Source organism: Manis javanica, chromosome 2 (assembly GCF_040802235.1).
Source record: "Manis javanica isolate MJ-LG chromosome 2, MJ_LKY, whole genome shotgun sequence".
Classification (NCBI taxonomy): domain Eukaryota; kingdom Metazoa; phylum Chordata; class Mammalia; order Pholidota; family Manidae; genus Manis; species Manis javanica.
Window position 1 is genome coordinate 188,305,258 of NC_133157.1, and position 27,993 is coordinate 188,333,250.

At 41.6% G+C, this 27,993-nt stretch overlaps 1 protein-coding gene across 12 annotated transcripts in view; it reads right to left on the minus strand.

The window, feature by feature from the left end:
- Positions 1-27,993, minus strand: part of DPYS (dihydropyrimidinase) — a 461,295-nt gene that overhangs the window by 420,831 nt on the left and 12,471 nt on the right. For all 12 annotated transcript variants that reach the window (XR_012128351.1, XR_012128352.1, XM_073229952.1 and 9 more), the window contains exons 2-6: positions 24,709-24,867; positions 19,077-19,256; positions 17,721-17,910; positions 1,554-1,710; positions 194-335 (exon numbers count right to left, since the gene is read on the minus strand). Coding sequence is in view for 10 of the 12 variants with exons in the window: in XM_073229952.1 (XP_073086053.1) it covers positions 194-335; positions 1,554-1,710; positions 17,721-17,910; positions 19,077-19,256; positions 24,709-24,867 (828 nt within the window). In the remaining 2 variants the exon portion in view is untranslated. The remainder of the gene's footprint in view (positions 1-193; positions 336-1,553; positions 1,711-17,720; positions 17,911-19,076; positions 19,257-24,708; positions 24,868-27,993) is intronic.

Genomic DNA, 27,993 nt, shown 5'->3' on the forward strand with positions numbered 1-27,993 from the left:
ACTAAACTATTCAGAGAAGAAAGTTATTCTTATTATTGTCCTGGGGGATGAGGTGGTGTCACATTTTCAGTCTCCACTCTAGTAAAAACAGCCAAAAAGCTTCCATGTGAAGGCCTGTGGCACTCTGGTCCTACAATGGGCCAGATCTTGACTGAAGAAGTCAGCAAAGCAGGCTGGATCCAGTGAAACTCACCACGCCTTTTTCCCAAATCACTGACATCCGGTCCTCCAAGCCATTCACCCCATTGGGAATCTTAGTAAAATCATCCTTCCCCAGAGCTTTCTGGCAGGTGTTGAAAGTGCAGTTGTCAGTCCCTGTGGTGGTGAGATCATCGCTGTAAAAGAAAAACACACAAGACGGATGAGCGTGAGCAGGTAGGATACGTCAGGAGGAAGCTACCATAATCTTTCCTGATTTCCTGATGCTCTTCTCAGCTGAAAGTCAGGGAGCTGCCATGGAGAGTGAACAGCTTTTCTCAGTATACACATTGCTCCACACCGTCTCTATTATAGGAAGCACTCTTACAAGACGCGTGATGCAGGATCACACTTAGATCAGAAAAACTGGGTTCTGGGCTCCATTGCTTACTGGCTCTGGAATTATGAGTTTGTCCAATGTTTTGGTTTCTCATCTAGAAATTGATAATTACATGTACAGGATAGCAATTATTTCAGGGTCCCTGGCAATAATGTAAGTGAAAATTCCTTGTGAATAGAGAACTACACAAAGATGAGCTATGGTGGTACATGGAAACAGGGGCAGCCCCTGGCCAAACAGCAGAGCTGTGATGAGCGAAGGTGGCACACTGGCTGAGGGTGCTGGCATCACCAGCGGCAGGAATTCTGCTCTGACTTGTGCGTCATCTCTGGGGTGCAGGTATACGAAGGAGGAAGGCTGACAGGAAAGAGCAAGTGTACTCCTGCACAGTCTGTTGTGAAAAGCTCTTTGTTAATTTGGATCTGAATATTTGTGAACCATGTGTAGACAGATACCCATGGATGGTGTTATTTCTCAAGAAAAATGATCATAAGATCCCAGAAAGGTGCATCTTTGAAAACAGTTTGGGTGGCCTTTCATGGGGCTAACCTACTTGAGAGCAGGATTTTGCATCTCACGCTTATGGTGGCTCCGCCCCAGATCATGACCTGCTGTACCTATACAACAGGCACATCTGGTTCCTAGGTTTTCTTAGCACAGAAAAATATTCAAGAATATTCTGAAGGATAACAACAAGGCCTAATGAAAAGACCTGGCACTAAGCAACAAGAGATAGAAGAGACAAGGAAGAAATCAGAAAATAGTAATATTTCAGCCAAAATTATCTGATTTCTCTTTGTCCAGGAGAGATTTTTGTTACCATATCATAAATAAACCAGAGTTTTTTGGCTTCCAGGTGAGAGACTCCCAAAGGACTGACAGGCCAAGTAGAACAGAATAGTGGGAGGTGAATGGAAGGTCCAGATGGCAGGACAAGGCCTCGTACATTTAACCTGAGACTCATAGAACACCCTATTTTGGAAAAACACTTCACAGTCATCTGCTAAATGATTACTTAGCCAAGAGATTCATGAGGAAGTCTGGCGTTGATGGGTCCGGTCGCAGGGGTGGGCCCATAACATAGTGGGCTGCGTGGTGCCACTCTTTATTCCAGTAGTGAGTACCGTCCGTGCCGAGACATGCTGCAATGGGCTCTCCGTACACCACCTTCCCTGGAAATGTCAAAGGAAGCATTCAGCACCACAACTGGCTCTTTAGAGAACCATCTGCCAAACACATAATATTAGTGTTCTGTGTCTTAGCAAAGGATAACAGTAGTCCCAAACTATAACTTCCCTTTTGTAGAAAGGATTTAAAATTAACAACTGTTCATTGAGTACTTCCTATGTTCCAGTCAATGTATATATTGTGTGTCATGGTAGAAGGTCATTCCCACTCACTGACATGAGGCTTGGCCATATGGCTTACTTTAGTCAATTAAATATGAATGGAAGTGACATGTGCTGCCTCCAAGTAGGAAGTATTAAAGCCACACTGAGTTTTCCTTCTGTCATGAGACCAGCAGAGGCTGCTTCGCCAGTTCGGTCTCAGAATGAAAAGACTATGGAATAGAGTAGCTGAGTTAGCTCCTGAGGGACATGAGTATGAGTGAGAAATAAATCTCTGTGGTTGTAAGTCACTGATACTTAAGATTCATTTTTTATTGCTTTTTAACCTAGCAAAAGCTGGCTGATGTAAGTACCATTCTAATGGAATGTCCTCCAAAACCCTATCTAGAAAATGCTATTATTATCTCCATCCAAAGATGAGGACAAAGCTTATGGGGTTAAATAACCTCTACAGTTACATTACATGCACTTGACATTGGTGGAGGGGTGGAGGTAGGATTTGGATCTAGGCATTTTGACTCCCACTTCTATGCTATATACTATATTGATGATTATCATATGGTCATATGGAGTTCAACCACAGTATACCTCTGTTGCAAATAGATTGATAGTCTTTTCACACCCTAAGGGGAAAAAGAAATCTCCTCTAAAAGCTTAAATAAAAGAACACTCAGATAATAAAATTGTAGCCAGAAGTGGATATTTTAAAAATCATGCAAATGAGACCATCAAAAAGCACACAATGTTAGAATAAGTTAATCGTGTGTAGTGAATTTGACTTTAAAATCAGAGTCCTATCTCTGATTAGCATTTGTCAGAATAATAGATTCACTGGCATCCACCTGATCATATCTAGCAGTCATAAAGGAGTGTGCATAGTAAAGAAATACTAGCATACCAAATTAGTTCACTCTGGTTAATCACATGCCAGATTTTAGTTAAAATCCTGATACATAACTGAAATTAACTGATTTGCTCAGAGAGTACTGACCGTGGAAGGCCACCAGCTGCCTGAGTCATATTAAATTGGAATGTAGCACCCTATTAGCTCACAGATCTTTTCTCCCCCAAAACAGCCACCTCCCTCTAGCTCATCTGGGAATCTGAAAAACCATGAAAGCAAGACTTACAGGCGACTAACAAAGTGCTTTCTTAGTAACCAAGTATTTAACCAGGTCTATACAAGTTGTCCCCCTGAACTCAGCCACTATTCTGATCCTTTGTTTTCATGATGCTCACATATACTAGGAGAATCTCATTCCCCTCCTGTTTCTTACTGTCCTACTCCCAGAAAAGAGGAGATACCATTAGTGTTCTGGAGTGTTGGGCAAAAAGCAATCATTCTTAATGTGAACTAGGAGGTAATGTACTATTTACTGCAGAGATAATAGGATGGACACGGTATTTTATTTGCAGGTATGAAGAGACCCGCAAGAGAACTTCTTACAGATGCTTGACCAGAGAGAAACTCAAGAGAGTTGATCTGCAGTCAGTTCACAAGTTGCCAGCTCAGGGTTTTCTGCGGTGCTTCATCAGAGAGGAAAGATACTTATCACATGTTCTATTCAATCATTTGGCCCATCAAGGTGATATGGGAATATAATTCCAAAAGTTCTACAATTTTAATAGCTCTCAGAAAAAATTAAAAGTGTCAGCATCTACCAGGAGTCTACCAGGACTGTTTTAAAACCAGAAGACAGGTAATTTCCTTGGAAGGACCCTGGCATCTTTACAATGTGACAGGCCACTTTTTTGGTATATATACAAGCTCTTTGTTAACTCAGCTATTTTCAACTGTCTCACCATTAAGCACCTGTAAATATATTTTAAAAAACTAATGAAAAAGTAACAATTCCTAACTACTCTTTCCCCTATTTTGTAATAGTTCTAGGACATTTTTAAAGGACTAAACAGCAAACAGGAAGTGCAAAGGGAAAGGAAAACGAGGAGCTTAGGTAATTCGTAAATTAGAGAATCAGACTGGATAATTCAGCATAATTGTGGATTCTGTTAGATTTGGGTAAAAAATAATATAATAATGAAAATAGCTAACATATGTATGGCACTGTATAGTTTGCAAATATAGGATGAAGGTCATATATCTCATTTGACCTTCAACTCAAACCTCATGCTGGTTTGATGGATAAAGAGACTGACATCTCATGAAACTAATTTGCCTGAGACACACAGGTAGTGAGTGGTACACTACAATTAGAATCCTGGTATCTGACATATTGCACACATGCACGATGTTACTAGAAGTGTCATTTTCATTTGGTAAAGAGCATGTATTTTTAAATGTTTAAGTCAACCACAAGCTACCTGTGGATGTGGCCGAGCACTTTACTAATTTTACTTCCCGGTTTCATTTGCTATGATTATGAGGTAATGAAAACCGTTGTATCTGTCCTAGTCTGTTCTCTCCTGATTACACCTGAGGCCAGATGGTTTCACCAACTCTGGGAGATAGCACATCTTTCCTCATTAATCTCCCACTGTCTCAGCAAGTGTCACATTAGATAGTTCCCTGTCTACACACACGGGTGCTCCCCTTTCTCCATCCTTCGGCGCAAAACCAAGAGAGACTCTGCACTTACGAGGCAAATCTCCCACTTAAAGGAGTTTTGCCCTCTGAGAGATTCTAAAGATTTCCAAATAAGGAAACATGTCAAACCAACCCAAACATCCCCCTGACTGGACAACCCACTGATTAGATGAAAGCGCTAGGGCAGATGCTAACACCTTGCTTGGACTTTGCAGCAACACTTAAGTCCCGAGACCCGGTCGAGCAGGTTGAAAGATGCACGGAGGGTGGCACACTTGCCCAGGACTGGAAGCACAGCTGCCAAACAGAAAGCCGCACACATTTATAAAAATAAATTTTCCTGGCTAGAAGGATAGAGTAGAACCTTCCTGAGCTTTGCTTTGATTCAAAACATTATTTACAAAGGAAGAAAGTAATTGAGAAGGATACTACATAGAAGCAGCATAACGGAGTAGATCACACAGATTAATGTTCAAATCCTGATTTTGCTACTTTTTAATTTCTCCTTATCTATGAAATGGGACCACAGTGTCCCTCTAGTGTGACAACTCTGGGAGGATCAAATACTTTGATGTATATGAAAGTACATAGCACGTTCTTGGGACCCAGATGTCACTTCATGATATGGATTGAATTGTGTCCCTTGCCTACATTTGAATGTTGAATGTCACTGTATTTGGAGATGGGGTAACTAAGTTCATTACCATTGAGAGGTAATTATGCTAAAATGAGGTAATTTGGCTGGGCCCTACTGTAGTATGACTAAGGAAATTTGGACACAGGCACACACGCAGAGGGGGAAACAATGTGAAGGGAGAAGACAATCACCGGCAAGCCAAGGAAAGAAACACATCCTCCTGCACAGCCTCAGCAAGAACAACCCTGCCAACCCTTTGCTCTTGGACTTTTAGACTCCAGGACAGTAAGAAAATTAATTTCTGTCCTGTAGGCCACCCTGTCTGTGGGTCTTTGTTACAGCAGCAAACAAATACATTTAACAAATGTTAATGTCCTCATGGTTACACAATTTTTTTTTTTAAGTTTTAAAATGGCCGGTCTCCAACTGCTTTGCCGTTGGACATTAGGTCAATCATCTTGTTCTAAACTTAAAGGACAAGGGATGTTCAGATGTTCATATACATGAAAGAAAAAGAAAGTCTGAGATTCAAATCCATCTTGACTCAGCTACACTTTTAATCTTTCCTTAGGAACAGCAGTAGTTACTGAACACCGTTCATCCTGTGTGTGCGAACTTCACTCTTGTTCAGCTCTAACCATCGATGGGTCAACGTGACCACATGGGGAGAGAGTGGCCTCTTGGACAGACCTTTCTCCTCATCTTTTAAAACACAAGAGGAATATATGAGAGGCAGAGTTTAAATAAAATGGAAAATAAGACATCTAAAGCCTCTCTGTAAGAGAAGTTCATATTTTACAGTATTAAGCCTGGAAAACAAAGCTTTCTACAATGGAAAACAAAGATAACCAAAACCAAACCAAGTCAAACAAACAAAAAAACCCAACCACAATGTAGCCAAGTTCTTAGCTGCTTGGAAAATTCTTTTTCTTTGACTTTTGACGTTTATAATGTGTCCCAGGGTAGCCCTATTTGGGTTCAATTTTTTGGGGTCCTTCAATCCCCATGGATCTGCATGTCCATTTCTCTTCCCAGGTTAGGGACATTTTCAGCCACTATTGTTTAACATAACACTTCATTTCCCTTTCTCTTCTTCTGAAATTCCCATAATGCGAATATTGTGTCTTTTCATTGTATGCCATAATTCCTGCAGGCTTTCTTCACTCTTTCTCATTTATTTTTCCTCTTTGCTCCTCTCCCACACGGTCAAGTCTACTTTCCAAACTCTCTAATGAATTCTCCCATTCAGTTATTGCATTTTCAACTCCAGGATTTCTACTTTTTTCTTTTTTTTTTTTTTGATAGGATTGCTACTTCATTGTCAAACTTCTCACGTTGTTTATGCATTATTTTCCTAATTTCATTTAGTTGTCAATCTGTGTTTTCTTGTACTTCACTAAACTTCCTTAAACTGAATTCTTTGTCTGACAGTTCAAAGATTTCCATTTTTTTAGGGTCAGTTATTGGAGCTTTATTGGTTTCCTCTGGTGGTGCCCTGTTCACCTGATTCTTTGTGACACTTGACCCCTTACGCTGGCATCTGCATCTGTGAGTGACCAGGCAGGTCCTCCTCTAGGCTTCACAGGCTTGCTTTGGCAAGCCTGTCTTCACCAGACAGCTCTGGGTGTGCCTGCTGGTAATGCCTTTGGGCAGGTGGGGCCTGCAACTATGATCTGTTCAAGCTCTGAACATGGGGTGAGGAGGGGGGGCCGCTAGCTGAGAACAGTTGGCTAGGACTACTGGCTTAGTCCCTTACCTGTGTGAGGCTGTGGAATGGGCTCCATGGCTGCATGGACTCTCTGTTCAGCCTAACTAGATGGTCAGGACTGGGTACTCTATTCAGTTAATAGATGAATTAAATTCCTTGTCCTGCCAGGGCAGCAGAACAGGACCCGAGTCCAATATAGCACTTTTGTGGGAGACCTGGATCAGGCCACCAAATTCCCTGGTCAGGTGAGGCCACTGGTTTTGAGCTGCACACAGGGAAAACACGCATTCTGCTCTCTGCTCAAGTGCTATGTATGCAGTCTGTTGAATGTGCCATGCAGCTTCCTGTGTGTTCTGGTTAGGTTCCTGATCACAGAGGCTGGAAGTGGTATTCAGTGGTAAGCAGGGCTGCAAATTAGATTCCCTGCCTGGGTGCAGCAGGAGAGGCAGTTTCAAAGCTGGTAAAGCTCTTTTTTGCTATCACAGCTCAAGCAGACCCATACCGCAAGTTCCTTAGCTGAAGCGGGTTCTTTGGCTTTGCCCTGCAAACTATCGGTTCTGTCAGCCGTTTCTCTTGGCTAGAGCGCTGTCGGCCACTCAGCTTTCAGATGTTCTTGCTAGACCTTCTCGTCAGAAGGGGCAGGAAAGACACTCCCCACAGTGGGTGAGGCTGTGTCTCAGCTGCTTGAAGGGGTGGGATGGGGAGGGGGAGGCTCTGGAAGCTGTGCTCAGCCTTGGCTGTTAATTAATCCCCCTGCCAGCGCGCGTGGCCCAGGAATGCGACTCCGGTGCTACTGGCTTTGCTTTGGGGGCGATCAGCGCTGCTGGGCCACCTCTCAGCTCAGGCACTGCACCGCTTCCAGGAGTGCTCACCAGCCCTTCTCAAGTGGTCAGATGAAGGCACTCTCCTCGGCGGATGGAGCTGTGACTCAGCACCTTGCCCGGTGTGGGCAAACTGGGCTCTAGGGTAAGCAAAACTCCTTGTTTGTGGACCCAAACCAGGCAGATCTGGACCTGCCTGAGTTCCGTGGTCAGAGTGAGCCTCTGACTTGGTTCTGCAGATGGAGAAAGCCTCTGGTTGGGATTACTACTTGGGCACTGCGGGTATGAACTTGGTCAGCCAAGATCCACCTGTGGGTTTTTGAAAGCCCCTCCCTCCATCACAGATTCCTAGTGGTCGGGCCCCACAGATTCCTCTGTGATGTCTGTGGTGCCAGGCCAGAGTAGGCGCTCCTAGAAGTGACCCCCATGCTGGGTGGGGTTGGTTGTCCCTCCTGGGTTCTCTCTTCCCACTGGAAGAACCTGAGGCTCAAGAGAGACCTGTCTCAGGCGCCCCACTGGCCTGGGGGAGCAGCAGGGCGGTGCATGGAGCGCTCTCCGTGCTGCAGGGAGCCTCAGCCTCACCCTGTGTTCTAGGAGTCTCTCAGTGGCATCTTGTTCTTGAAGAGCTGTTAGATGCTCTTTTTGTGAGGGAGAGTGAAGTCAGGAACAACCTATGTCACCACCTCGGGGACATCACTCCTACCATGTTTGTTTCTTTTAATAATGACAATGATAAAATATAACAAAATGATGATACTGTTTTAAATAAATTTTTAAACGTAAATCCAAAAACCAAAACCAATCAAATGTAAATTTGACAGCCATGTTTCCCAACTCTGTAAGCCAATTTCTTCCTGAACAGAGTGGAGAATAATGGAAAAAATTTGGGCTTTGGGATAGGGCTTGAATTCTAGGTTTAGCACTTACTAGTAAGTGGTCTTGAGCTTAATTTACCAAACTTTTCCAGGCCTCAGTTTCATCAGCCAGAAAACACATTGTTATGACAATTTAAAAAGATAGCACATATTAAAATGCAGTAATAATATAATAAAATCTGAAATAAGATAAGATACACTAAAATATGTGTCAGGCCTATTAAGCATTCAACAAATAATGTTGGTAGTTATATAATCATTAACCTTCACTATTTCTCTCTTCTGGGCATACAGTTGGCAATTCCACAATAAAATCAAATGTAACAACTTTGTATTTCTAGGCTACTTAAATAGAGAAAATAATTGGATACTTTTTGTGTCTCCTAGAACGCTGATTCTCAAACATTAATATGCATATGAACCACCTGGGGTGCATATTCTGACTCAGTGGTTTGGGATGGGGTCCAAGGTCTCTCAGTGGATGCCAGTGCTGCATTCTATGGACTATATATACTCTGGACGGTGAGGCCCTAGATGGTGGCATGGGTTGACAAAGGCATTTATAGACAGGAAATGTTTATACTATAAATCTAAAAGGCTGAATTGTTTCTTATTTAGACAATTGCTCTTTTATATTCACAAATTATTTTGGACAATAAATGAATGCAGAGTAGGTGAATCTTCTGTATGGTCTACCACCTCTTTGTCCTGTGTACTCCCCAGGGATCTGCCCTTCGCTTGGCTGATGCAGTCACTGTGTGAACAAACAATCTGGCACTGCTTATGCCCAACTCTTCCCCTGCTCCCTTGGGGTTCCTGCTCCATCATATGCAAGAGGTCCTGTACCGTGGTGGGAAACCTCATGCTAATTTACTCTGGCCCACTACTGCTCCTGACAGTTGTGCATTAGGTATTTTTTACAACTGCTATGAAAGTGTGACTCAACTAAAACATCTTGGTTGATATTTACTGTATTTCATATTTATAATGCTTTTGGGAGAGGATTTAACAATATTCAAAAAGCACATAAACACGAACCAGTATTCCCACTCTTAGCGGGGACTAGCAGAACAAACACAGCAGCACACTCTGCACCTTTAAAAGAGAATGAGGAAATGCTTTGTACCTAATAGAAGCTGACCTTTAGGATGTGTTTTCAAGTGGGAAGAAACGCAAGATCCAGAACATTATGTACAGATTTTTATCTTTCATGTAGGAAAGAAGCAGAAATATGAATATACATATATTGCTTTTTGGTAAAGAGAACCACTATAAAGATAGGCCAAAATAAGTTAATAAAAATAATTACAGGGTGTAGGATGAAGGAGCTTGGGAAGGAATAAGACTTTTCTGAGAATACATTTTTAATATATATTTTTGACTTTTGAATTATGTAAATGTTACATATTCAAAAAATAAAATGAAAATGAAAATGAAAAATTTTAAAGTCCATATTTAATTTTAATAGGCTTCTGCCTATGATTCATTTCAAAATCTTTCCTAGACTTTTACTCTGCTCCTAATGGAATTCTATTCCAGTACAGAACAAATAACCAAGATTAAAAAGTGGTTCCTGACAGAACTGTCAAAATCGTAGCTTGCTGGTAGGTTCAAATTGACCATTTCTGCTGATTTTACTATTTCTTAAATCATATTCTGACATTATGAACCTGACTGGCAGTCGATAAGGCATAGCATACAATTTACAAAGCAAATACTTATGCAACTAATTCTAGGAAGCTGACCACAGAGCCATCTGGTGGCAGAAACCAAGTACTATCACTTTAAAATGGCAGTATTTTCTTTGTGAAGTCCTGACCTCTTTTATACTGAAATTATATTACATGGGGGGAGAAAGCGTTGGTAGTGAGACCTTATTAGTTCCTTTGTGAAAATGACTTTACTCTAAACACACATACTGATTACATTTTAAAAATACATTAGGCTTGTACAAAATCCTTATTGAAACCTCATGCAATAGGAAGCAATTTTGATTAAGTTTATTTTAGTATCAATGACAGAGGTGTCAAGCCTATTTTCATAGTTTTATAATCCATATTATTAAAATGAAGTCAGTTTCAGTGTAAACAAACTGCCAGGATGATTTATAAGACTATTTCTAATTCTCCTGGTTCCTAAAAGTGAGTTGTCAGAAGCTGCTAGCACATCCCAAGGCAGGGTCTATTATATAGAGGGGGAAATTTTTTTTTCATTTTGGTATCATTAATATACAATTACATGAGCAACACAGTGGCTACTAGATTCCCCCCATTATCAAGTCCCCACCACGTACCCCATTACAGTCACTGTCCATCAGCATAGTAAGATGCTATAGAATCACTTCTTGTCTTCTCTGTGCTATACTGCCTTCCCTGTGCCCCCTTCTACATTATGTGTGCTAATTTAATGCCCCTTATTCCACTTATCCCTCCCTTCCCACCCATCTTCCCCAGTCCCTTTCCCTTTGGTAACTGTTAGTCGATTCTTGGATTCTGTGAGTCTGCTGCTGTTTTGTTCCTTCCGTTTTTTCTTTGTTCTGATACTCCACAGATGAGTGAAATCATCTGGTACTTGTCTTTCTCCATGTGGCTTATTTCACTGAGCATAATACCCTCTAGTTCCATCCATGCTGTTGCAAATGGTAGGATTTGTTTTCTTCTTATGGCTGAATAGTATTCCATTGTGTATATGTACCACCTCTTGTTTATCCATTCACCTACTGATGGACACTTAGGTTGCTTCCATATCTTGGCTATGGTAAATAGTGCTGTGATAAACATAGGGGTGCATATGTCTTTTTGAAACTAGGCTCCTGCATTTGTAGGGTAAATTTCTAGGAGTGGAATTTCTGGGTCAAATGGTATTTCTATTTTGAGTTTTTTGAGGAACCTCCATACTGCTTTCCACAATGGTTGAACCAGTTTGCATTCCCACCAGCAGTGTAGGAGGGTTCCCCTTTCTCCACAACCTCGCCAACATTTGTTGTTGTGTGTTTTTTGCATGGTGGCCATCCTAACTGGTGTGAGGTGATATCTTATTGTGGTTTTAATTTGCATTTCTCTGATGATTAGCGATTTGGAGCATCTTTTCATGTGTCTGTTGGGCATCTGAATTTCTTCTTTGGAGAAGTGTCTGTTCAGATCCTTTGCCCATTTTTCAATTGGATTATTTACTTTTTGTTTGTTGAGATGCATGAACTCTTTGTATATTTTGGATGTCAACCTCTTACCAGATATGCCATTTACAAATATATTCTCCCATACTGTAGAATGCCATTTTGTCCTACTGATGTTGTCCTTTGTTTTACAGAAACTTTTTAGTTTGATAAAGTCCACTTGTTCATTTTTGTTTTTGTTTCCCTTACCTGTGGAGATATGTTCATGAAAAGTTGCTCAAGTTTATATTCAAGAGAGTTTTGCCTATGTTTTCTTCTAAGAGTTTTATGGTTTCATGAATTATATTCATGTCTTTGATCCATTTCGAGTTTACTTTACTTTTGTGTATGGAGTTAGGGAGTGATCCAGTTTCATTCTCTTACATGTAGCTGTCCAGTTTTGCCAACACCAGCTGTTGAAGAGGCTGTCATTTCCCCATTGCATGTCCATGGCTCCTTTATCATATATTAATTGACCACATATGCTTGGGTTAATATCTGGACTCTCTATTCTGTTCCATTGGTCTATGGGTCTGTTCTTGTGCCAGTACCAAATTGTCTTGATTACTGTGGCTTTGGAGTAGAGCTTGAAGTTTGGGAGCATAATCCTCCAGCTTTATTCTTCCTTCTCAGGATTGCTTTTGCTATTCGGGGTCTTTTGTGGTTCCATATGAATTTTAGAACTATTTGTTCCAGTTCGTTGAAGAATGCTGTTGGTATTTTGAGAGGGATTGCATTGAATCTGTAGATTGCTTTAGGCAGGATGGCCATTTTGACAATGTTAATTCTTCCTAGCCAAGAGCATGGGATTAATTTCCATTTATTAGTGTCCTCTATAATTTCTTTTAAGAGTATCTTGTAGTTTTCAGGGTATAGGTCTTTCACTTCCTTGGTTAGGTTTATTCCTAGGTATTTTATTCTTTGTGATGCAATTGTGAATGGAATTGTTCTCCTGATTTCTCTTTCTGCTAGTTCATCATTAGTGTATAGGAAAGCAACAGATTTCTGTGTATTAATTATGTATCCTGCAACTTTGCTGAATTCAGATATTAGTTCTAGTAGTTTTGGAGTGGATTCTTTAGTGTTTTTTATGTACAATATCATGTCATCTGCAAATAGTGACAGTCTGACTTCTTCCTTACCAATCTGGATGCCTTTTATTTCTTTGTGTTGTCTGATGGCATGGCTAGGACCTCCAGTACTATGTTGAATGAAAGCAGGGAGAGTGGGCATCCTTGTCTTGTTCCCGACCTTAGAGGAAAAGCTTTCAGCTTCTCGCTGTTAAGTATGATGTTGGCTGTGGGTTTGTCATATATGGCCTTTATTATGTTGAGGTACCTGCCCTCTATACCCATTGTGTGAGAATTTCTGTCATGAATGGATGCTGAATTTTGTCAAATGCTTTTTCAGCATCTATGGAGATGATCATGTGGTCTTTGTCCTTTTTGTTGATGTGGTGGATGATGTTGATGGATTTTCGAATGTTGTACCATCCTTGCATCCCTGGGATGAATCCCACTTGATCATGATGGATGATCTTTCTGACGTTTTTTTGAATTTGGTTTGCTAATATTTTGTTGAGTATTTTTGCATCTATGTTCATCAGGGATACCGGTCTGTAGTTTTCTTTTTTTGTGGGGTCTTTGCCTGGTTTTGGTAATAGAGTGATGTTGTCCTCATAGAATGAGTTTGGAAGTATTCCCTCCTCTTCTTTTTTTTTTTGGAAAACTTTAAGGAGAATGGATATTATGTCTTCTCTAAATGTCTGATAAAGTTCAGTGGTGAATCCATCTGGTCTGGGACTTTTATTCTTGGTTATTTTTTTGATTACTGATTCAATTTCATTGCTGGTAATTGGTCTGTTTAGATTTTCTGTTCTTCCTGGGTCCGTCGTGGAAGGTTGTATTTTTCTAGAAAATTGTCCAATTCTTCTAGGTTATCCAGTTTATTAGCATATAGTTTTTCATTGTATTCTCTAATAATTGTTTGTATTTCTATGGTGTCTGTAGTGATGTTTCCTTTCTCTTTTCTGATTCTGTTTCTGTGTGTAGATTCTTTTTTTCTTAATAAGTCTGGCTAGGGATTTACCTATTTTGTTTATTTTCTCAAAGAACCAGCTCTTGGTTTCATTAATTTTTTCTATTGTTTTATTCTTCTTAATTTTATTTATTTCTTCTCTGATCTTATTATGTCCCTGCTTCTGCTGACTTTGGGCCTTAATTGTTCTTCTATTTCCAATTTCAAAAATTGTGAGTTTAGACTGTTCATTTGGGATTGTTCTTCCTTCTTTAAATATGCCTGGATTGCTATATAGTTTCCTCTTAGAACTGCCTTCACTGCATCCCAGAGAAGTTGGGGCTTTGTGCTGTTGTTTTCATTTGTCTCCATATATTGCTTGATCTCTGTTTTAATTTGGTCATTGATCTATTGATTATTTAGGAGCATGTTGTTAAGCCTCCAGACATTTGTGAGCCTTTTGTTTTCTTTGTACAATTCTAGTTTTATACCTTGTGATCTGAGAAGTTGTTTGGTACAATTTCAATCTTTTTTAATTTACTGACTCTTTTTGTGGCCTAGTATGTGGTCTATTCTGGAAAATGTTCCATGTGCACTTGAGAAGAATGTGTATCCTGCTGCTTTTGGGTGGAATGTTCTATAGATGTCTGTTAGGTCCATCTGTTCTAGTGTGTTGTTCAGTGCCTCTGTGTCCTTACTTATTTTCTGTCTGGTTGATCTGTCCTTTGGAGTGAGTGGTGTGTTGAAGTCTCCTACAATGAATGCATTCCATTCTATTTCCTCCTTTAATTCTGTTAGTATTTGTTTCACATATGTAGGTGCTCCTGTGTTGGATGAATATATTTATAATGGTTATATCCTTTTGTTGGACTGACCCCTTTATCATTATGTAATGTCCCTCTTTGTCTCTTGTTTCTTTCTTTGTTTTGAAGTCTATTTTGTCTGATACTAGTACTGCAACACCTGCTTTTTTCTCCCTATTTGTTTGCATGAAATATCTTTTTCCATTTCTTCACTTTTAGTTTGTGTATGTCTTTGGGTTTGAAGTGAGTCTCTTGTAGGCAGCATATAGATGGGTCTTATTTTTTTATCCATTCTGTCACTCTGTGTCTTTTGATTGGTGCATTCAGCCCATTTACATTTAGGGTGATTATTGATAGATATGTAATTATTCACTGCAGGCTTTGGATTTGTGGTTACCAAAGGTTCAAGGGTAGCTTCTTTACTATCTAAACATCTAACTTTAACTCTCTTATTACGCTATTATAAACACAGTCTGATGATTCTTCATTTCTCTCTCTTCTTTTTCTTCCTCCTCCACTCTTTATATGTTAGGTATTTTATTCTGTACTCTTTGTGTTTCTCTTGACTGAATTTGTGGATAGCTGGTTTTATTTTTCATTTAGTTAGTGTTTGGTTAGTCTACTTTCTTTGCTGTGGTTTTTTTTTCTCTGGTGACAGCTATTTAGCCTTAGGCATACTTCCATCTAGAGCAGTCCCTTTAAAATGCATTGTAGAAATGGTATGTGGGAGGTAAATTTCCTCAACTTTTGCTTATCTGGGAATTGTTTAATCCCTTCCTTTAAATTTAAGTGATAATTTTGCTGGGTACAGTATTTTTGGTTCAAGGCCCTTCTGTTTCATTGCATTCAATATATCATGCCACTCCTTTCTGGCCCGTAAGGTTTCTGCTGAGAAGTCTGATGATAGCCTGATGGGTTTTCCATTGTGTGTGAACTTTTTCCTCTCTCTGGCTGCTTTTAATACTCTGTCCTTGTCTTTGATCTTTGCCATTTTAATTATATGTCTTGGTGTTGTCCTCCTTGGGTCCCTTGTGTTGGGAGATCTGTGGACTACCATGGTCTTAGAGACCATTTCCTTCCCCAGATTGGGGAAGTTTTCAGCAATTATTTCTTTGAAGACACTTTCTATCCCTTTTTCTCCCTCTTCTTCTTCTGGTACCCTTATAATGTGAATAATGTTTTGTTTGGATTGGTCACACAGTTCTCTTAATATTCTTTCATTCCTAGAGATCCTTTTCTCTCTCTCTGTCTCAGCTTCTCTGTTCTCTGATTTCTATTCCATTAACAGTCTCTTCCACCTCATCCAGTCTGCTCTTAACTCTTCCATTGTTTGTTTCATTTCTGTTATCTCCCTCCTGAACTCATCCCTTGGGTCTTAAATATTTCTCTGTGGCTCCATCAGTATGCTTATGACTTTTATTTTGAATTCTTTTTCAGGAAGATTGGTGATTTCAGTCTCACCAAGCCCTCTCTCTGGTGTTTGAGAGGTTTTGCACTGAACAAGGTTCTTCTGCCTTTTCATGGAGATGGGAGTGGTCACTGGTGAGTGGGGTGTGTGTCAGCTGGGAGAACAAAGTCCTTTCCTACTTACTGGTTGCCTTGCCTGTCTCTGCTGTTTGTGCTGTTTAACTGCATACAGGGAGCAGCCTGCGGGTTAATCCCCTAAGCTGCCATGGGTGGGACAGCCCTCAGGATGGCCTAGGATGCTGGCAAGGATCGCAGGTGAGCAGGGTGTATTCTGCTGTGAGAATTATTTTAAGATTTTAAGATTTAAGAATCCGTGCCTCCCAGACTCTGCCGCCATCTCCTCTGTCTGTCCTGGTCAACCGTGCAAAGGGAGCAGCCTCTGGGTTAATCCCCTAAGCTGTCATGGGTGGGGTGGCCCTTGGGATGGCCTGGGGCACTGGCAGGGGTCACAGGCAAGCAGCACATGTTCTGCCATGAGAACAGGGCCCCTTCATGTCGCCCGGACTCTGCGCTATCTCCTCTGTCTGTGCTGGTCAACCGCATGTAGGGAGCAGCCTCTGGGTCTGGGCCGGTTAGCCGAGCACAGGGAGAAGCCACTTTGTTAAACTGTGTGGTTGCTGTAGGTGAGGCTGCCCCACGGCTGGTCTGCAGTAATGGCAGGTCAGCCAGTTTGCTTGCAGTGCTGGCAGTGGGGAAGGAACGGCAGGCTGCTTATTGCTGTGAGGGGCCTTGGAGCTGTGTTGCCAACCAAGGGATCAGGGCACCTGAAGTTCCTTAAAGTTCCCAGCCTGCTGGGCTGAATGTGCCAGGACGATTTTGTCCACCTGTTAAATCCTTGTTCCTTTAAGACTGTTAAAGCACCTGCTTTTCTTTTGTCCCAGGGCAGCTGGCTGTGGGAACCTGTTCGCAGTCTTAGTCTTGGATTTTCCTTTTCTGCTCCTCTAATATTCAGAGCACCATGCAATATGTGGCTGTGCTTCTGGGGAAGATCACTAGGGCTGGTTATTTAGCAGTCTTGCACTTCCACTCCCTCCCCACTCTGATTCTTTTCCTCCCACCAGTGAGCTGCAGTGGGGTGGGTCACGGCTTTGTATCTTACCCTGTTCCTTGAGATACTGGGTTCTCGCAGATGTAGCCTGGCTGGTGTACTGTATCTTTTGCTCACTATTTTAAGAGTATTTGTATTTGCTGTAATTTCAAAATATATATGGTTTTGGGAGGAGATTTCTGTCATCCTACTCATACCGCCCTCTTTTCCTCCTCTAGTTTTAAAATCTTACAATAATTGTCATAAAAATACTACTTGGATAATTGGTTCAATCTCTCCAATATCCAAGGTGCTACTAGACAAACCAATTCAATATAAAAGAAATATGTTGCACACCTAGCAAGTACCCAGCACCATCCTGATTCAGGTACTGGGGGTAGTGGAGATGCCTAAAAACAGGGTATCTTAAAGTGAACTGGAGAGCTGGCATTTAGGCAGCAGATTAAAAAGTGGGCTGCTAGTGGCTTCAAGGATAGGGACTGTGGCTGAAAAAAATGTCCTGAGGTTCCAAGGATGGCAAAAAATAACTGAAGGAAAAGAAACAGTCATGAAGATGAGCAAAAAGGAGGATGAAAAGAGTCATGTGCAAGGAGGATAGAAACCAGAAAGGAGGCCTCATAAAGGGAGGAGGAAACGTTGTGGAAATCCATGTGCAACTCTCTCATAAGCAAAGCAGAGGCTGCGGCTACCACTATTTTACTTTACTCTTTAGCTAGCACAGAGACAGAGTCACAAGGAAGGCTCTGGTTCGGGCATTACCTTCTCTCCTTGCATCCGCTATCACCTTTGCTGCCGACTTGCTCATCACGTGCACGATGTAGAGAGGGCAGTTGATGGCGCTGGCTATGGTGATGGCCCGCAGTGTGGCCTCTGCCTCCACTGCTTCGGGGCGGCACAGCTCATGGCCCTCAGGACCTGTTATGCCCAATGCTAACATCTTCTTTGCCCCCTAAAAAGACAGCAGAGGCATACATACATACATGCCAGGTTTATTACTGAGAAATACCAATAATTTATTGGAAATTAAATAGACTGCTTTGAGATCTGATAGAGGGGTGTGTGTATGTATGGGAATATGTGTGTGTATACTGTGTATTTGGTAATAATAATTTTTATACTCTGAAATTAGGTGTTAATTTTTCATATGCATGGTTCATGATTAAATTATTTTCATTGAAAAGCTGCAAAAGATATGAGGTGAATTCTAATTACATTCTTATGATTGGTTTAGAACAAAACATACTAACTCCCAGTATTAGATCATGTTCAAGTCACTCATATTATATCATGTATTTAGTTGTACTTTTTCCCAAATTATTGTCTTTATGCCTTCCCCTACCCACTATGTGATACTGTACCAGTTATTTTCCCTCTCCAAAATGTTATTTCTTCTTTTCAGAAGAGGCAGGATGTCAAGACTTTGTGTGGTAAAATGACTGGCCCGGTGTCACACAGCTCAGAAGAGGAAGAGTCCAGTTTAAGCCCCGTCTGAGTCTATAGCTCATACTCTTGCTTCTCATTCTCCCCCACTGCCTCCTGGCACTAAGCCTCACTCTTACTGACTTTAATGGGAACTGAGCCTAGGAAGAGAAAAAAATCAGCTAATACAAAGGGTAAGAGACAGCTCTTTAAATCTTGCAGATGGTATACCCTTCAGGCATTAATAATGAAACTAATGTGAGGAATAAATATCATCTAGATTCCTCCAGAGTACATTTTAATACCAAGTTGCTGAAAAGGGTTGGGCTTTAAACAGCTACCTAATATGCTGCTTAAGTCATCAGACTACCCTAATATCCACTGATTGGCATTCTGAGCCAGTAGCCTGAGCTCCTAAAATGAAAAAAAAGTGCTGAGATACGCAAAGAAAAACATTTGTGCTTTTATCATAAAACGTATCTGATATCTAATAGCTGAATTGTAAAATGGAAATCTTCATTCAAATGAATATACTACCTGAATAAAACTTAGAACAGGGACTCAAGTAAACCGAGTCAAGTGTTTCCAAGCCACAGAATATTAGTTTCTGGATTTCCAGTGCATTAAATGAGTTTCCTCACCTTAAATTATGGTCATTTTCATTGCTGTAGAAGCTCTGGTATGCAAAATGCTTACCTCTGCAATTAGGTCTCCATTTTCTGCATGGACCTGAGCAATTGCTCCAATTTCTTTGCACCAAGAGAAGGCTGCGTACAACTCCACATCTCTCACCATGTACAGATCTTTATAGGCCATAAACATTTTGAAAGAGTTCACACCTTTATCTTGGGCAAGGATTTTCATCTCTTCTTTGACCTAAACGGGAATTAACAACCACAACATATGTCACTCTTTAATTTAAATGATCATTGCAACATTCTCTTCAACATCAAAAATGTTGCTTTTAGAAGAGAATTAAGTAAAATAAGGACAACAGTTTAATTCCAGAAAAAATGCAATGAAGGTCTAGATCTTTCCCCCAGGTTGGACCCCTTTTCATCTGATGAATTGCTGCTATGATACTTTTAAATTATGAAAGTTGATGGTTTTCCCCAAACTACTTCATTTCTATACTTGGACATAAAATTGTCAGCATCTATCTCCTAATGTGAGAAAATTATTCTAGAAAATGGAAGCAAAGTTGTTTGGCAGCAAAAGAAGCAATCTTGTCTCCAGAAGGAATCGAAGCTAACGTGAGATAGTTTGAGTTCGAATATGAAACCCACAGGATGAGTTCTTAGAGGAAGTAGATGTGCATTGGCCCACTGGAAGCTCTGAGGAGGTGAGAGATCCTGGACCAGCCAGAATTCTCAGGAGCCTTCTGGTTTGTAAGGAACATGCTAAGATCAAAACAAGCTTAGTAACTGTAGATTCAATTAAAGTCTCAATAATAAATAAAAACCGCAAAGGAACAATCAGGAGATTTGACCAAATAAAACTGTTTAAACTTCTCTATGTTAAAACACACATGCACACAGATATACTAGGCATGGGATTATTGCTCTTAGTTGATATTTTACTACCTTAATAAGAAAACTCTAACATCCCAGGTGAAAAATGTAACCAACAATTCAAACAGTAAATGCAAACATCTAATAAACATGAAAAAAGTTAACCTTTCTGATTAAAATGCAATTTTTTTCCATTGAATCAGGAAAGTTTATCATTGACAATATTACATGTTAAGTTCCTCACTTCCATCACTATTTATTTCTTACTAATTGTTTTTACTTCTCTCTATGGTACTTTATCATTTGGCATATTTTATATCTGCTTGGTAATGGCCTGCCTTTCCCTCTAGAATTTCAGCCCCCTGAGAGCAGGGGCTTTTTAGTTTGTCCACTGCCATATCCTAGAACACTGCCTGATGCATAGCGGCCAGTCAATAACCATGTGTTAAATGAATAAGTGAGTGAATGAATACATGTACAGTGTGTGTGTGTATATATACATAACATGGAAAATATACCAAAACGTTGAGAATGTTCATCACTGAAGCAACAACCTGGGTTCCAAGATATGTTAAGTGACAACAGCAAGGGACAGAACATGATACAGTATGCCTCATTTTTAATTTTTTACTTTTCCATAGTTTCAATTTCTACCATGACTATCCTATTTTTATAGTAAAAAATAATATATATATATGTCTTAAACATTGTTAGCATACTGTCTTGCCATGGGTTTCAGCCCCGGGCAAGTTCACTATGGATTCAGTGTGACCAAAGAAATGACAGGAGAAACGTTTTGGGGTGAAAGGGTTATACCCAACTTTATTTCCAGGGTGGCAGGTCAGTCACTAAAATCCCAGCCATTCAGAGCGAGTCTGCATGCAGCAAGCTGGTCTCTGCCTCTGGGCCTCTCTACCTGCACAGCCGTCCTCTGGGCCTCTCTGCCCGCACAGCCATCCAAGTCTCTGTCATTGGCGCTGCCACCACTCCAGCCTCTGCTCTGCTCTCCTGCAGCCTTGCAGCTGTGCCACTATGTCGCCCAGAGCACTGGGCAGGGCTCTTTATATAGAATCAGTAACAACATCTTGCCCACACATGTGCAGTGAGCTAGCCAACCAGGAGCAGATGAGAATTCTTGCCACAGGAACCTTCACTTTATCCACACTCCACCCCTCCAGGATTCTTGCCTCTCAATCTGTGTGCCCAAAGTCCTCTGCAATGGTCCCCTCTGCAAGGAAGCTGGAACATTGTAATCAATTCTATAATCTATGACAATATACAAATAGCAAAAATTACAATAAATTATAATAACCCTCAAGCCTGAGATCCATTGCCATCAAGTGGTCATCCTGGCTGTATTCAAACCAGTTCTACTCAAAGGAGTTAACCAAAACCAAAAGGACCATGTGGGTCTTGCAATATCCACCTTCTCTAGCCTTTCCAGCAAAAAGTCTTGCAGATGCACAGGCTGATCTTGTTGCTTTATCTCTGCCTCTGCTTCATCCTCAGCAGCTGGAACCACTGCTCTGGTCTCAATCGCTGCCACAGCTGGTCATCCAATTTCCTTCTGTCTGCTTCTGCCTTTTCAAACCAACCCACATCTGGGTCCTTGTGACCTTCATGGAGCCCTTTAAATTCTTTCTTCGAGAAGCAGACCGTATTTCCTTTTGTGCGTGAGCCTGAGGATAGCAGCAGAGCATGGAGTCCTCCATGACCTGAGGAGGGGGCTGCACCTCTCCTGGAAGAACCCACGGTTGCTGAGTCCTTCTGGCTTTCCACCAGCCTTCAACCAGGTGGGGTCTCAACCGAGGACGGGCCAATGCCTCGGCACTGGCAGGGCCTCCATGCCTACCTGTTCGTCAAACCTCCGCTCCTCCATTTCTGGGGCTGACGGCTCCACTACATCCTTCACCAGCCCCACCACACTTGGCAGCCTGCACGCCCACACTGCTGCTTCTCGGGCCTCTTTCTTCCCCTGCCCCACCGCACCTGGCAGCCTGCACGCCCACACTGCTGCTTCTTGGGCCTCTTCCTTCCCCTGCACCACCGCACCTGGCAGCCTGCACGCCCACACTGCTGCTTCTCAGGCCTCTTCCTTTACCTGCCCCACGGCATCTGGCAGCCTGCACGCCCGCACTGCTCCTTCTCGGGCCTCTTTCTTCCCCTGCCCCATGGCACCTGCCAGCCTGCACGCCCGCACTGCTGCTTCTCAGGCCTCTTCCTTCCCCTGCCCCATGGGACCTGGCAGCCTGCACACCCACACTGCTGCTTCTCAGGCCTCTTCCTTCACCTGCCCCACGGCACCTGGCAGCCTGCACGCCCGCACTGCTCCTTCTCGGGCCCCTTTCTTCCCCTGCTCCATGGCGCCTGGCAGCCTGCACGCCCACACTGCTGCTTCTCGGGCCACTGCTCCTTCTCCTGCTGCTTCCTCTTGGGCCACAGCACTTCATTGTGATGCCATTTCAGTCAGCTTTCTCTTGGGGTGTACCCCAGTCCTCCACCCCTTCACAGTACCACATGTCTTCCCATCCACATACGTGCAGCCCGCTGAAACACTCCTTCCAGGAGGGTAACCTGTTCTTTTTCCTTGGTCACCTACTGTTACCAATAGTCTTGCCAATGGATTTCAGCCCCAGGCAAGTTCACTATGGATTCATTGTGACCAAAGAAACAACAGTAGAACGTTCTTGGGGTGAAAGGGTTATACCCAATTTTAATCCCACAGTGGCAGATCAATCACTAGAGTCCCACCCGCTCAGAGCGAGTCTGCATGCAGCAAGCCGGTCTCTGCCTCTGGGCCTCTGTCCTCAGCGCTGCCACCATTCCAGCCTCTGCTCTGCTCTCCTGCAGTGTTGCAGCTGTGCCACCATGTCTCCCAGAGCACTGGGCGGAGCCCTTTATATAGAGTCAATAGCAATGTATTGCCCACACATGTGCTTTGAGTCAGCCAACCACGACCAGGTGAGACTCCTGGCCACAGTAACCTTCACTTTATCCACACATACTTACATGGTGGGCTTCCAGAGGGGATTATGTTCAGATGAAATACCTATTTCTCTCTGAGCAGAAGAGCCTTTCTGAAGGCAGCCTCATTAATCACCCTCAGCTGTGGGTAAACTACTCTAGTGCACATTAGCTTAAGCCTTGCTCCTCCAAAAGTGTGGTACCTGAACCAGCAGTGTCCACACCACCTGAGAGCCTGCCTGAAATGCAAAACCTAATGCCCCGCCTTCCCCAGACCTACTGGTATGGGTTCACTGGTGTACCCCCAAAATTCATATGTTGCTATCCCAACCCCCAGTACCTCAGAATGTGCCCTTATTTGAAAATAGAAGTATTAAAGACATGATAAGTTAAGATGAGGTCATTAGGGTAGGCCCTAAATATGATTAGTTACTTTATTGAAGGGGAAATTCCGACAGGAACGTGTGTGTAGGGAGAACACCATGCAAAGATGAAGGCAGGGATGGAATGGTGCCTCTACAAATGAGGGAACCAACAAACCAGCAGAAGTTCAGGGAGAGCCACATTCTCCCTCCTGGCCCCCCAGAAAGAACCAACCCTGTCCACACCTTTATCTCAGACTTCTAGCCTCCAAATCTGTGAGAAAATAAATTTCTGTTGTTTAATTCACCTAGTCTGTGGTAGTTTGTTACAGCAGTCTTGACCAACTAATACACTTATTGAACATAATCTGTATTTTAACAATATTTACCAGTTAACCATTTGCATATTAAAACTGTGATAAACACTGGTAAGGGCAAACATCTTCACCTTTGCTCTATCTTATAAAATAAAGAGAGGAAGGAAAGAAAGAAAGAAGGAAGGAAGAAAGGGAAGGAGGGAGGGAAGAAGGCAGGTGAAAAAAAGCAAAAAGGAGATCAGATGCATCCCTTAGAATGACATTTGTGGAGAAAAATTAACTTTGCTGTGTACTATAAACCTTCCTGATTTGTTTGCTCAATTATCTATTAAAGATTAATTACTTGTTTTATATTAACTTGGTCTAAAACCCAACTTTTAGGGGGAGCAGAGGATATCAGTTGCATGGTAATCTCAAATAAAGTCACCCTTTTGAACCCTTTCTGGTCAAAAGAGTTCTCAATTCAGTTCAGTATAGAAAAACATGTTGACTTAAATCACTAGAATTTCTCCTAAAGTACACATACCCTTTTTTATGGGGGAAAATAAACACATTTTAACATCTCTCAAAACAGTCTTTATTTAAATCATGTTATCATTTCTACCATGGCCTAATTGTCAGCGATGAAGCTGGGTTTTAAGCTATATTGCGACCTGACCTGACCAGGTGTTGACATCAGCAGAGTTTCCAGATGACAATAAATGCAGCTGGGAAAAGGGCCCTGGAATCGTTCCTGACCGTCCCTTTCCTTGGATTCTCTCCAGATACTATGTATTTCTAATTGAAGTTATAATCTGCAGAAAACTACTGCTTAAAAAAGTCTGTAGCTATTGAAGTTGAAAAGTTCAGTACTTTTTAAAATTAAAGTACTTACATTCATGAATGAAATTTTAGGAAAGGTTATTGTGAATGATTATGTAAGATTTATCCTATCACCTCTATATGCTTTTAAAAAAGTTTTAGTTCTTTCACTGATAATGCTTCACAGGATTCAAAATTCACAATTCAAAAGAATATGCAAAAGACAGTATTTCTTCCAGTTCTGACTTCCAGTCATCCAGGAAGCAACTAACCTCACCAGTGTCTTATGTTTTGATGTTATCAGTTTCTTGAGCTTGTACAGAGCAAGGACTAGGGTACTTAATGGAAGAAACTGGACCCCTAGGGGGTTCACCTGATCACTCCACCATGTCACTCCCACATGAAGGCTGTAGTCACAGCAGACTTTGGGATCAGCCCAGCTTCGCCAGGTCTCGAAGGCCTCGATGAGGGAGCTGCCTTTGTGAGGAATGGCAAAATCAATGATTGTGGTGGTGCCTCCTGCCAGGGCAGCCTGAAATTACAAGAGGGTTTCAACAGGTTAGCCATCAATTTTCTAGTTAAGTCATTTATCTTTTTAAACAATATGCATTTGCAAGCATTTGAGCAAACTTGATGTGTCCAGGAAATTGCACAAAAATGTTGCCTATTTAAAAGACCCAGAGGGATATGAATAGACTTTCCATAAATTAAAGCTTGAAGTGTTAAAACTGCTGGAATGCCTTCTGTTAAAAGAATGACATATCTGACGAAAAGAAAATGGCTTTGATGCAAAGAAAACAGAGTGACAACTAAGAAAAACCCCAAGTGGAAAAATGGAGAAGATTCAAATATTTTCCTTCTCAAGAAAACTTTATTCATTCTTCTAAAATCCCATTCCATTAGACTCAGTCTTGGCAAGTTCTATCTCCAAATACCCTGTGCTCCAAGCAGAACCCTGGGAGACTCACATGATTCCTGCCTCAGCTGCAATCCCCACAACCAACTGGTAACCCTGCCACCTCTCCCTCACTCCCAGCCATCCTCTTGAGTCCATCCCCACTGTTCTGGCCTTAGTTCAGGCTCCTCTTATCCCCCATCTTTCTGTCCCCAGTTTTGCTCCCATTCCCTCCAGTATAAACCCTCATTACAACCAGAGGCGTGTCCCAAAGCACACATGCGACGTTTAAACCTGAATGCTTCTCATGGCCTCTGGAATAAAGTCTAATGTTCTTACATGGTCTACAAGACCCCACGTGACCTCTGCCTCAATGCTTACATTCTCCTTCGCCTATTATATTAGATTATGACTAACTTAAAAATCAAGTTGCTTAATCAAGTGTCTTTGACCAATTACTGAAGATGATATTATTTAAACTAAAATCAGGAGGTGACTAATGTACTTTTAACTATTGTTATCAAACAATGCAGGTGAAGGCAGCATTGGCTCAGAAGTGCTGACCAAGGAAGCTTCTGGGCACAAGGCTTGGCTTCAGTGCTCACCAGCCATGGGACCCTGAGCAGTTCACCGTTTCTTCCACCCTCCCTCCCTCCCCTTCTCTTTTTACTTGTCTCTCTCTCCCTCCCTCCCTCCATTCCTTTATAATTTAATTATTTCCAGTTTTCCTGAGAGCAGAAGAAAAGAATTGCTCCCCCCCAGCATCACTGACATACAACTGACATATCACATAATGTAAGTGTAAGGTGTACAGTATGTTGCTTTGCTACAATTACATAATGTGAATGATTACCACAGAGAGTTAGCTAACATCCTCCATTATCTCACATAATTAGCATTTGTTTTCTGTGGTGAGAACATTCAAGATCTACTCTCTCAGCAATTTTCAAGTATAAAACACAGCATTATTAAGTACAGTCATCATGCTGTACATTAGAACCCTGGAACTTAACTAATCTTCTAACTGGAAGTTTGTACCCTATGACCAACATCTCCCAATTTCCCCCACCTTCCTGCCCCTGGCAACCATGACTTAACCCTCTGTTTCTCTGAGTTTGGCTTTTTTAGATTCCACATTGTAAATGATATCATATGGTATTTGTCTTTCTCTGTCTGACTTATTTCACTTAGCATGAGGCCTGCGAGGTCCATCTGTGTTGTCGCAAATGGCAAGATTTTCTTCTTTTTTATGGCTGAATAATATTCCACTGTATATGCCACATCTTGATCCAGCCACCTATAGATACTTTGTTTCCATATTATGGCTATTGTGCACAATGTTGCAGTTGATATGGTGGTGCAGGTACCAGTAATTTCTTAACCTGTGTGTCTTTGATTCCTTATCTATAAAGTGAGGACAATAATTGTACCCAAACCATAGGGTTGTTAGGAGGATTAAATTGAGGTGATATGTCTAAAGTACTTGATACAGTGCTAGACTCATGGTAAGTGCTTTACCAGCTTCAGCCCATAATGTTCATGAACCTTTGCACCACTGCCTTAGAATTAGGCGTGTTTCACATTTTCATACATCTCTTCTTCTCACTATCGGAAATGTAGTTATGTGACAAGACAGAAAAGAGTGCCACCAGCCTCTCTCCCAGGTTCCTCCAACTGCACCCATCCACCCTCCCCCAAAGCCCCCCAAACATGCTGAGAGTGGTTCCATGTCCCACCTGGCCCACTAGCTCTATTCTACCTCCTTTTTCTTGCTTACTTCAATAGATTGCTATTTTTCCTAAGTTCCCTGGCCCCACTCCAATTCTTTTTACTCTCAAAAACCTCACTGTCTGTACAAGGTCCTATACTATGTTTCTACCTTTAAATAACATTGCCTTATTCATGGTAAGAAAAACATATTTATATTTTTTAAGAAATTCCAAATGGTGTAATGACAAAACTAGGAAAAATTCCCCAGGCTCTGTGTTTTTATTTGAATGCAGATTAATCTTCTCACCTTTTTCCTTCTTAAAGTGCCTTCCCAATATGATACAGACATCCCTTGAGGATGAAGGGCATTTTTCTAACACAAAGTGCTTTTAATTAAAGTGTTAGAAGAAAGTACTTTTTTAGTCTCTACTGAAATACAAAATCAAGCTTAAAGAACTATTGTTTCCATATTAAAAGTCTACCACATGTAGGATGTGGGGAGACTAGATACACTACTGGCGGAAATGTAAATAAGATGGTGCAGCACTTCGGAAAACAGTTTGGCAGTTCCTCAGAAAGTTAAACATAGGGTTACTATATATGCCCAGCAATTCTCCTCCTAGGTATATATTCAAGAAAAATGAAAACATGTCCGTGCAAAAACCTGTACACAGCATATCCACAGTAGCCAAAAAGTAGAAACAACCTAAATGCTCATCAACTGGTGAATAGGTAAACAAAATGTGATATATTATTACCGATATTAAAAACAGAGTATTACTGGGCCATAAAAAGAAGTACTGACACATGCTACAGTGTGGACAAACCTTGCAAACATTAAGTGGAAGGAGCCAGTCACAAAAGATCACGTGTTATATGATTCCATTTATAGGAAATGTGCAGAACATGCAAATCCATAGAGACAGTGAGTAGAATAGTGCTTGTCTGGGGCCGGAGGGACTGGGGACAGTCAGGGCGACAGCTAAAGGGCACAGAGTTTCTTTCTTGGGGTGATCAAAATGTTCTAAAATTGATCGTGGTGGTGGTTGCACA